Here is a 12,404-nt window from a genome sequence, read left to right on the forward strand (position 1 = left end):
TCTATGCAGTAGACATTATGCAGTAGACACTTATGTTAATGGCTACTATATCTCACGTTTGTCTGGTGTTTCAAATCAGCTTGACAGGCTTGGCTTTTGTTCTAACTTTATCAAATTGTAGGCAAAACTATAAGGAAAAAGTCTTCTGGATTATCATTTTGCTCCTTGGGAGACCCAAGTTCAAATCCCCATACCACTTTGAAGTTCACCAGTCATTCTGGTTCTCAGTTTAAAGTGTTTCACAATGTTCTTTAAGGAAAAATGGGGAAAAGGTGGAAGAAAAGTGATTAACCAAGGCTTACACCATGAGGTCCTCTACAGGAAAGGTAATACATATATAAATTTATATATAAATGTTGGATTTATCTGTTTATTCAGTTGTTTTACTTACCACAATGATTATTTCTAATTGATTAATATTAATATTTCATGTTATATTTTGTATCATTATATTGTAATTTATGCAAAAGTGGTACACATATGCTGAAATTAAAAATTAAGATATTCCAATATTAAAATATAAAATATAGCTTTGTTTTCCTAACTCATTATTCACTATTATTACTATTAATTAAATTTCTTTGCTACCTTAGTCCCAATGATTCTGGGTGGTTCATCTAAGAGCCGTGGTAGCTCAGTGGTTAGGATGCAATACTTCAGGGTTAACTCACTGCTCACTCCAGGAGTTCAATTCTGAATGGTTCAAGATTGACTCAGCCTTTCATCCTTCCAAGATTGATAAAATGAGGACTCAAATTGTTGGGGCAATATGCTGACTGTGCACTGCACGAAACCATTGCTTTTTGAGGGGGTATGTCATAACTTCAAATAGTCACTAAGCAACCAATCATTTTAATTCAAGGGCTACCTATGTGCATGGATGTTTCTTTTTATACTTTTTTGAAGACAGAACAATCAAGAATACTACTGCAGAAAATACTATGCTGGAATTGAAAAGCAATCCAGCAGGACCTCCTATGTCTTATGGTGACAGATAGGTAAAGATTGAAATTTCCTTATTCACCCCACCACCTACCAAATTTGGGGATTGATTTGGCTGCTAGTTAGCTATTGATCAGACAATTACTGGTTAGTGAGCCACTTTTAAAAACATACACCTGTAGTGAATCAGCAAAATGAGCTGTACTGCTTGATGACCTTGAAACCAATTGCCCCAACAAAATGCAAAAATGCAAAAACAAAATAGCAAGGAACACATACCAATTGGTGAATGCTGTCAATAGCTCGGTTGTATTTGTCACAAAGTCTTTGCATACTTTCAAAACTAAAATAATGAGACAAAAAGACAAGAGTAATCCATTAGGCAAATACATATTCTCTCAATATTCTTACAATTGTCTGCCCAGCCACAAGCATCCTATAGAAACTGTATTAATTATATCTTTGGACAATTCTCCAGAAAGTTTTCTGAAGTACCTTCTAATTCCTTAAAGGTTATAGGGCAGTGGTGGCTAACATTTTTGGGCTCCTGTGCCAAAAACTGTGAGCGCACCAGCACACCCTCCCCACGCCCCCTGCGCATTCATGCACAATCCCCACCCCCACCCCCTTACCTGCACTGCGCCTCACAGCTGATTTTTTTTCCGGCTGGTTTGAGGCCTTTTTCGGCCTCCCAGAGGCTTGGAAAAAGCCTCTGCAAGGCTTCTTAGACCGAATTATAGGCCTGTTTTGTCAAATGGGCCTATAATTCAGCCTAAGAAGCCTTTGCAGAGGCTTTTTCCAAGCCTCTGGGAGGCCGAAAAAGGCCTCAAACCAGCCGGAAAAAAAATCAGCTGTGAGGCGTGGGCATGCGCAGTGAGGTAAGTTTGCCTGTGGCTCCCGTGCCAGCACAAATGACTCTGCATTCCACTTGTGGCACCTGTGCCATAGGTTCGCCATCATGGTTATAGGATCAAGATGTTGGATATATATTTCAATACAAGTTGTCAGTAAATACATCTAACCTATTACCAGTAGCCACAAGTAAATCAATTCAAATATTTATCTAGAAAAAAACATTTAACAAAAATACTCTTGTGACATAGTCTATTCTGAAATTAGTTCTACTGAGTTCACAGGGACTCAATCATACGTAAGAAACTTTAGCACTGCCAATAAAATTACATTTTCATTTCAAACTTATGTTTTATTGAAACATTTAAAACAATGAAGCACAATTGATTAACGTTTACACTGCTTAACATGACAGCATTAAAATGCATGGACTCTGGTGCACCCTTATTGGTATTAATAATTCTGATTTTTCAGAAGCAGCATTTCAAAATATTTCAGTGCCAAAGTTCTCCTAGGGGACAATTGATTGTCTAAGTAAATGATACTTGTTTTCCAACCTGGTGCCCTCTGATGCCTACGCTAGCTGAATAGTCTGCAAATTGTAATCCCATGAACACCCAGAGGGCACCAGATTAGAGAATGCTGCTCTAGGCATACAAGATTCATCATATGAGCTGTTTGGACTAATGTTTTTTTTTTCCTAAACCAGGCAACCTAACTGAGGATGAAAGAATTAAAGAATCATCTCAGGTCATGTGGATAGAGGGGGAGGAAAGAAGGGAGGGACATGGCAGTCACATGTCCATGGCATAATCAGATTTCAAGCTTCAGTGCAGAGAGCTGTGCAGCTACGCCAAAACAACAGGAGAGCATATTGGAGCATGTCAGCAATAAACCTGTCTTTGTAACTGAACAGTCACCAATATTGTTGCCTAATCCCAAGGGTGTGTGGTCAATTTCCAATTTATCTCTTGTCGTGTTTGTATTTTCAAAAGGTATCCCAGGATACCTCAGTGGCATTCATAGTAGCACACTCCCTCTATTTGGAAAGAGCCCAATGGCTTATCTAACTCTTGCAATGAGAATGCAGAAGTGTATTTTTTTTCCCTAGAGAAATATGCCTACAGTTTCCATAAACATTGGAATCCATATGTTCGGAACAGGCACATCAGCAGCTGGAAAACCTCTTTGCCTCTGAAGTTGCTAACTACTTCTGTAGTTGCTACTTGGAGATACTTGTGCAAAACTGTCCTTCAGTGTCATGTACTGTTTGAAGTGTGAGAAATCAGGAACCAGGGAAGACAGGTTCAAATGCAAAACTGAAGTACAGCCAGAGAAGATCACAGAATTTTAACAAAAGAACAAAGAGTATCTGGCAAACCATGCCTACCTATACATTAATTAACAGCCGTACCTTTCAAAGTGTAAAGTACAAAGGGGGAAAAAAACCCAGATGAAAAATTTACCAGACTGACTCATGATATTCACAAACAGTTAAACTGGTAATGAGCAGCATTCTTGTTTGCCAACATTATCCATTGTATTGTGCAATTATTGACAAATGGGATAGCACGAACCAATATCCTAAAGGCATAGTACCAGCCTCTTGGTATAATATTGAAGCATTAAGTACTGAAGATTTAATCCATGAAGAGAATTTGTCAAAGTTAAAATGTTTTGCTTCTCTTGGAAAAAAAGGCTCATGAATTAAAATGGAGTGACATAGATTATACTCTGAAACTATACTCCCATGTGTGCTGCAAAGGCTCAACCTTTGATTTGAGTCCTGCCAGTTAATGTTTAACACAGGTCCTTGATTAGGTTGAAGATGACATGCAGGATTTAGTATTTGTTTTGTCATTTCACAAGGGAAGAATAGCATGCAAAAAACTCAGTTTCTCTACAAAAAAAATGAAATAAACAACCTCCACCCCATTCCAGAATTTATTAAGGTCAATGCTCAAACTCTAAACTTCTCCATTTTTTGCTAAAAAAAGTGAAGTTCAAATAATCAACAATCAGTATATGTGCAGAAAGTATCATGGTTTAAAAAAAAGTATTTACTGACAAGTGACTACAAAATTTATTTTCAGGGTCTCCTTAATTAAATCCTAATGCTGCAGGGTCCTGTCTTGCCACTGAAATCAGCTGTAGAGGCTTCTTTGTATATTCCCTTTATATCTATTCCTCTTTTAATCAGAATATCGGACAGAACTTTTCTGCCCCATGAAATCTGTTGAACGGTTTCTTTAAATATATATCATATTGTTTCTTTGAAAGCTATTGTTTCATAGCAATTGAAAAGTTAATCTAATTGATCTGATTAATAATTTTATCTGCTATTTGCTTTTCATTTGTGGTTTATAGCATGTATCACTGTCCTTAGTACTGAAACCTTCTAGGAGTTAAAGGCTAGATATTCAAAAAATTACACAAAGAATAACTTAAAAACAATTAAAAGTTTCTAATGAATTATGCTCAAGGAGTTATTTACCTACTAAAAAACACAAAGAAAGGACTAGTTTTCCTAAACCTGCTGTCATCCAGAAGTTAGGCCACAATTTTCATTGTCCATAGCCATTATACTCAATAGGAAGAACACCCAGTTAAGGAAGACACTAAGAACTATCACAATTAACACATGTTTTCACTGCAAGTTCAGCCAACGTACAGAGTGGCAGAAAGAAATCTGTAAATCTGGATAGAGAACAAGACATCATTCAACTGGAAGAAATGTAATTACATTTAGAGAAAAATATAGAGCACACATATAAAATGGAGAGTTTGCTTGAAGATTTGAGTATGGTCATTGTCCAAGAACGTTAATCAGCATGAACATGTGAGAGACAAGGGCAATGTATTCTGCATTACAAGAAGAATTGTACCAAAGAAACAAGAAGTTATTATTCCTCTCTACTGGGCACCAATGAAACCACAACTGGAATACTGTACATTTCCAAGAATTTGGGGTTAGAGAGTTAGCAACAAAGGTGATTCAGAGATTTGAGGGCATGCCCTGTGAGAAAAAGGTAAGAATGACCAGTCTGAGGAAAAGAAGATTTTGGGCACACATAATAGCAATTTTCAGGTAAAGAAAGAGAAGCTACACGAAAGATGACCAAGAACTATGCACAAAGCCACAGAAACCATGTGCAGAAGAAGTGAACATATAAGTTTTAGCCACTGGATTTCATAAATAGAAGAAAAATCTTCTTAGTTGAGAATAAATGAAGATTCTCAAATCATGCAGGTAATGTTGTCTGAAGGCTCAACCTTCAGACATCTTCTTAGTGGTACAACACTACCAATAAGCTTTTAAAAAGAAGCTGTGCAGCCATCTCTCAATGATGAAAGAAGCAGTTTTTCCTGAATGCTGCAGAGGGGTGATGATCCTTAGTCCCTTCCAACTCTACAATCCTATGATTTTATTACTCTTATGATTTTTTTTTATTCTCATTAAATATAAGAAACCTAAAGTTTATTAACTGTAGCTTTGCCTAAAAGATGCAGTTAAGATTGCTTGACAGGAATTCCAGAGTAATTGACAATCTAAAGCTCCCTAAGGCTATTTTGGCAGGTCAGCCCAGAACCCTTTGGACTACTGCTCCAGATTAACTCACAGCAGAATAATATTTAAAGGTCCAAAGTCATCTTTAAGATACATTGCATCTCCTAACAGGGATATAAGTAATACTTTTTTTAAAATGCTATGGTTTATTTTGGTAACATCTGCTTCCAATTTACTTTGAAGTGGAAAAGGAACAACCCCAACAATGAAATCAGGATTCCCACAAAGGCCTTCATTAATGCCAATTTTGGTTACATGCCTTAAGAGACTAAACACAAAGTGGCAGTCAGACTACTCATTTACTGCTTAGCGTTTTGCAGCAAAAGTTTAAAAAGTGAGGGAGGGGGCAGGAGACTTGATGCAGGGGCTATTATTATTATTTTTTTTACCTGCCTTTTAGCAAATATGTTAAAAAATGCTGACAACGTAAAGAAAAACAAAAAGCCAATAAAACACATTCTCAAAACAAATTATATTTTGGATCCAGGAAAAAGAATTCATCAATACCAAAACCTGCAACTCAGCAGATAAAAACATCATGCCAAATGGAAGCTAACAAGGGAATAGAATAGGCCTTGTTTTGCGGGGGGTTGCAAAGCACAACTGCAATCAAAGAAGACTGTTCTGGGGATCCAAATAATCACTCAGATTTGGTAGGATGGAATAAAGATGAAAACTTTTGCCAACAATTGATCTTTTGCCAACTGAATTGATATGTTCTCAAGGGTTTTTTAAGCTCCTTGTCACTTGCTCCAATGCAGTTTAGTTCAGTGACTGTTCAAACTTAAAAAGGGCACTGAACAATTGATAGTTGTAATCAATCTTCAGAGTTCGGGCCATAAAAGTCTCCCCACAATCACATGAACACAATTTCCAGTGTTCCCTGCCAATTTCCCACAAGCAAAGTCAATGGGGAAGTCTGCAGGAAGTTGCGATCATGTGAGGTCCTTGGTTACTGACGCAGGCAACCCTTGCTTAATGATGGCGATCAGGACTGCCAGAATTGCTGTTGCTAAGCGGCACTTCCTGTTACATCACACTTTACAACTTTATCACTTAGTGACAGCAATTCTGGTCCCAATTGCCATTGTTAACCAAGGATTACCTGCATTATGTAAACAGCTGCTATATTCAGCTGTTAAATACAGGTATAACAAAATATAACAGAAATATAAAATGTAACAGAAATATTCAAAAGCACTATTTATATTTTAAAAATTATTTTTACAGCATCTGACACTAATTCTATACCAGTTAGCAATTATCCAGAGACCTTTTGTAACTGCAAAAATTCATAAGCCTACTTTAATTGCTGCATTTAGTCCTGCTATACAATAAGTTATCCCTATTGAAGAATTAAATAATTATCATTTTCTCACCTTTTAGTATCATAGTCAATTAAAACGTAGTTTTCCATAGCAAGCTTGAGGTCTGGAATTTCTTCACAGACCCACCTGAAAAACAAAAACAAAGAAGATCAATTAATCTTTCAACCAACTCTCCTAAATTCCTATGTTTTTATTTTTATTTTTAAAGATCCCTACCAGTCCAAATACATTTACTATTCATCATATGCGGTTCACTGGCAGTCTGAGAAAAAAAAAACATCTATTCAACTGGAGCAAATAAATATTCTTCTCAGGTATTCAGCATAATAGCTATTTTCAAGTCTCCAAGAAATAAATTTAAGGTAGTTAAACTTTATTTTATTGTTTTTTTTAATGAAATTAGTTTTCCGCCAATCTCTCTACCAAGCAACTCTGGGTGGCTTACAATACCATATTTAATAGAATAAAATAATTACTACTTTAAAACATTACATTATTACATTAATCAAAAGTTAAAAACAGATCAAACAAACCAGTGCATAGATGGGGTGGAGGTGGGACCTTCTACTAATCTATTTTATACCGATTATTTCAGTTATCAACATCCACGAAGAATAATGTAATCAACCTGAAATACTAGGTGCTCAGTTGTTCTAATTTCTTTGAAATAAGAAGGCTGCAATATAATGTAAGCCCACTGAGACCAACATGGTCTAATCTGGCAGTACTAAATGGCATTTCCATCACCACCCCCTGCCCGCTAATGGCATTTCCTTGGAATTGGAGATGCCAGGGATTACCATCTTGGACTTCATCATTCGGAGCAGATGTTAACTATAGATGTATGGCTCCTCCCTTCTGATGTTTACAACATTTTGTGTATTTCTGCAATGCTGCAATCAAGGCAGCAGTGCTAAATACAGGTAGTCCTCGACTTACAACAGTTCATTTAGTGACCATTCAAAATTACAACGGCACTGAAAAATGTGACTTATGACTGTTTTTCACAGTTCCCGAAATTCCCATGATCAAAATACAGATGCTTGGCAATTGATTCATATTTATGACCGTTGCTATGTCCCAAGGTCATGCGATCACCTTTTGCGACCTTCTCACAAGCAGAGTCAATGGGGGAGGAAGGTTCATTTAACAACTGGGTTACTAACTTATCAACAGAAACGTTGGGCTCAGTTGTGGTCGTAAGTTGAGGACTACCTGTACCGTAAAGGCTGAAGATTTGGGGCAATAGAAACTAAAATGATGGTTATTCACTGGGAGAACTCTACATTAAAGGAGAGAAAATGTTCACTTATCGCCATCAGCAAGGACAGATGTTTATGCTGGCAAGCAATAACTTATTGCGGGGGGACGAGACCTGCAACCTCATATAAGCACTTTATCCTTGCTCCCCAACAGCTAGTCCTTAAAAAAAGAACCACCAACATAAGCAGCTCACATAGACCTACCCTATAACTTCAATGGAAGATATAAAAAGCAATATGAGTTATATTCTACTGATGCAGAGTCTGGAAAGTGGTGGGGTTTTTTTTTCAGCCTGGAGATACCAGGCTAACACATTGGGAAGAAGTGATATGAAAACAAGATAAAAATGAGATAAGAGGCAAACACACAAATTATATTTTTCTTCTGGAGAGACAATGGTCACTGGCTTTGAGCAAAGTAAGTTACCAATTCTGGTTTATTAGCTAAGCCATGATTTGTGATATGTCTCAAGGCACATATAGAATTTTCAGAAAGGGAAACTACTATTTCTATCATATCTCCCTTTCTCCTTGACCCATATCATACATAAGTTTTTTTTACAAATAATTCAAGGGAGAGAACATGCCTAATGCTCCTTCCTTCTCCTATTTTTCCCATAACAACAAACCTGTGAGGCAGTTTGGGCTGAGAGAAAGGGACTGGCTCAAAGCCCCCCAGCTGGCATTCATGGATAAGTCTGGACTATAACTCACGATCTCCTGCTTTCTAGCTTGATGCCTTAACCGCTAGACCAAACTGGCTCATAGTCTTAGAGAAGGAACTCTTAGATGTACTCATGTTTTTGCTTTCTTCCCAATAAACTATCCTAATAAGCCTGAATCTCAAAAACTGATAATATTTTAAACAGCTAGGTTGTGTCAGACAGAAGGTCTGTTCTTGGGCAAAGCAATTTGCAGCTTATCCTTCAGTTGAGAGTTCCATAAAAGGTTGTTATCTTCTGTATTGCATCAACAACGCTAAAAGGCAATAGGAATAGGAGTGAGGCAATTGCTGCTTTGCCCAAGAAACTTAAAACCACATCCCACTGAGCCAAAGAAAGGAGTTATCTGAAGGCTTAGATTTAGTAGTTTTTTTTTACAAGATAAGCCATTTGTTATTCATAACAGAGTCAATGAGGTCTTTGAGAGAATGCTACTTATTGCAATCAGAGAGAGTTACAACAAGGGGCAGAGACAGAAGGAAGTTTCTGGTAGAATTCAGCTAAGATTATTTGAGTAGCTATTTAGGACAATGACTGCACTACTAAGATCAAACTATTAGACCAAAGGTGAAATAATTCCCATACATGAAGGACTGAATCTCAAATTATAAGCACCATTAAAACAAATGTATGTAGACTGTAACTTCTCTAGATTTCATAAATACGTCAATGCATTCATTTTAAGTTACATTTATGTTTTAAATGTAAAAGTTCATATCTAATTATTACAATGTGCTCTCAAAATTTGCTTTTTCCTCTAGTTTCCTCAAATTTCTCTCCTTGAAACCTAATCCTGAGAAACTAACCGTCTATAACCAAAGTTACAAAGGGATCTGCACTGATCCTATATATCAGAGGTGTCAAACTCGCATCCTCACGGCATCGTCATGTGATGTATTGGGACTTTCCCCCCCTTCATTAAACCGGGCAGGAGCAGGCCAGCACATGACGCATCTGGCCTGTGGGCCGTGAGTTTGACATACCTGCTATACATCTAGAGTGTGATAATCTTTACAGTGAACATATTTCAAGCTTTGTAGGTCTCACATGTAACAGTAATAAATCTGTTGTTTAGAGGACAGGTTAAACCTGATTTTAATGTACATTTTTAGTCAGAACACAGCACAGTTGAGTAACCTGCAGACTAGTCAGAAATATTGTCAGCATCCAGATCTACACAACCAGGAATAATGAACAGACAAAGATTCCATGCATCCCTATGTCCTAGGATAAAAGGATAAACTGCAAGCAATGTATGCTAACCTGGGATACAGAGAATCTAGTCCATTGCTTACTATACAATTCCCAAAGTAGATGCATGGCTATAATTACTGAGGGAAAAACCAAGGTGACACATTGCATCATCTTCCTCACTAGCAGCTGCAGTGACTGAGGTACAGGATCACCTTTGAACCTGTGCACTGATAGGCTGTTACTCTTGGCACTAGAAAGCACTGGAGGATTCCTGGTCCAATCCCTGACAAATCTAGTTATAAGAATCAGACTGCAGGTGAAGTGAAAGATTATTGTTGGACACTCTACTGCTGCAATTAAGAGGCTGCCTTATTTATCTGCTTGTTTGTTTGTAAAATTTACTGGCTGCCCGCCTTACCACAAAGTAATTCTGGACGGCTTACAACCTTAAGAAAATAAAATTGACCCAAAAGCTAAAAGACATAAATAAAATACTGTGAAGATCCAAATAGTGTGCCCAGTTAAAAAATGGGGAGGGAGGGAGGAAGGAGAGGAGGGGGGAATCTGTTGTTAATCTAGTAACCACTTCCACCAAGATAATCCCCCTTATGCTAAGTCAGTCAGTGGCTAGATGTATGCAGCATAAGAACATCGGAGGGTATATGACAATTTGCCATGGAACAACTCACCATGGCCAATTTGCCGTAGAACAAGAATTACACTAATATCAAAGAAATAGTGGAATAGAATCATTAAAGAAAGGATGCCAAGGGAAGGACAAAATGAAATGTGTATCAGAAAAATTAGAATATTTTTTTAACTTTTTTAAATAATTCAATTGAATTGTTGAATTGTCCTGCGGTGAGTTGGCTGCAGCAAGTTGTCCCATTCCGACATCAGAATGGGATTTGATTTTGAATTAGGATGTTGTATGACTCAAATAATTTGTTCACCACAATTTATGATTTGGCAACAAACCAGGGTTGCAAAATAATGGCTTACTGCAATATATGTCCTATATGTCCTTTTTTTTTTTGTTTCATTGCTTTTAATGGAACCCAGAAATGGTACTTTATGTCTGTATGGAAAAGCATACCATATCATAGGAATTTGAGATTACACACCAAGTATAGAATCCTAACGTGAACCAAGTTTCCATTCTTCATCTTTTCCCTATCGGAAGACTCACTTGCTGTTTTGAGATGCAGCCCTGGGAACGTAAGGGAGAGAAAGCTTTGTAGTGCATATTTGCCTTAACACCTACCGAATTGTCTCAATGATTTCGTGAGCAGCATCATGGTGTTTATCCTGAAACAACAAAAAAAAAACAGAAAGAGGTGGCTTCAGGACATCTAAGGAAGTGACATCATGTACGTTGGCTGTCAGTACAAGAGTCATTTGCTTTATTAAACATTATTTGCAAAAGCAGAGAAAGGAAACTTAAACCTCCTTTATTAAAACATTTCATAAAGAATAACACAACACAAATTCTGTGCTTCCTATTTCTCCCCAACATTTGTGTGAAAAGTATTCCTTTTGTATCTTCTACACAGCACTAGATCAACCTACTGCAATCTTATCTCTGGGCACCACAGAATGATGAAAGCTATGCGAAATACTACCAGTTGCATTCTGTATCAGGGGAACAGAGGAGCTAGTTCCACTTCCAAAATGGAATCCATAGGGCAATTATATTTCATTTCCGAAAGCTAAATTTTGAAACAAAAGGGAATAATAAGGTTTCTTTATTGTTTATCTTCAAATTTTGTATGCAGCATGTCAAAAAAAATTGCATTATTTCATATCGTAAATACACAAGAGCAGAAACCAATGCTTGTCACGATATCTCTATAGCAGTGGTTCCCAACCTTTTGGATGCCAGGGACTGGTTTTTCCGTGAACCGGAGGGGGAATCGTTTTGCACACTGTCTGTATGACACAAATGTGCTGGTGGGGCTTTGCTCATTTGAGCAGCCCCATTTCTGGCATGCTGCAGCCTGGGGGTTGGGGACCCCTGCTCTATAGAACATTCACTTTTAGAAGTAGCCAATCTCTGATTTCCAGGTGCGAATGAAAGACAGCAAAGGTAAGCTGTTGCATTTATATCCTTCTTGGGGCCCTTGGGAGCATCTGTTTAATTGTGGAAAGCAGAAATATAAATTAGTTAGATCCTTAGTCAAAATCAATAAGATTCTTCATGACTTCTGGGGAAAGTAGGGTGAACTGAAGATGCAAAGCCAATGACTGCAGCAAAGACCAAGGAATTGGCTCCTTGGAACCTATTCAGATAAACAGAGGACAGAAGATTGCCCATATATACTTCAAACTGCTGCTCCTCGTAAGACCACAGGATAGCAATTTCCCCTGGATTGAGTGGTGGGAGACAAAGGGATCCACCTTCTTGCTTACAAATCAAGACAGAGAGTTTTAAAGGATACTTAAGTTCATGGATCTCACTTTCTAATCACTTTCAGAAACTACTTGTTAATCAGTTCTAAGCTATTAGAGAACAACATGTTTGAAAACACCTGGTGAG

General features: G+C 37.5%; 1 protein-coding gene across 8 annotated transcripts in view; it reads right to left on the reverse strand.

Annotated features, from left to right (window-relative positions):
* The window catches only part of DOT1L (DOT1 like histone lysine methyltransferase), a 76,417-nt gene that overhangs the window by 51,213 nt on the left and 12,800 nt on the right, over positions 1-12,404 (reverse strand). For 4 of the 8 annotated variants that reach the window (XM_087922734.1, XM_026698985.2, XM_026698986.2 and 1 more), the window contains exons 2-4: positions 11,133-11,176; positions 6,742-6,816; positions 1,222-1,285 (exon numbers count right to left, since the gene is read on the reverse strand). In XM_087922734.1, coding sequence (XP_087778860.1) covers positions 1,222-1,285; positions 6,742-6,816; positions 11,133-11,176 — 183 coding nt within the window. Of the gene's footprint in view, positions 1-56; positions 155-1,221; positions 1,286-6,741; positions 6,817-11,132; positions 11,177-12,404 lie in introns of those variants that run through there. The other 4 variants (XM_087922735.1, XM_087922733.1, XM_026698984.2 and 1 more) reach the window with 2 other exon arrangements.

This window comes from Pseudonaja textilis, chromosome 1, assembly GCF_049901715.1.
Source record: "Pseudonaja textilis isolate UNSWEBS1 chromosome 1, rPseTex1.2, whole genome shotgun sequence".
Taxonomy (NCBI): domain Eukaryota; kingdom Metazoa; phylum Chordata; class Lepidosauria; order Squamata; family Elapidae; genus Pseudonaja; species Pseudonaja textilis.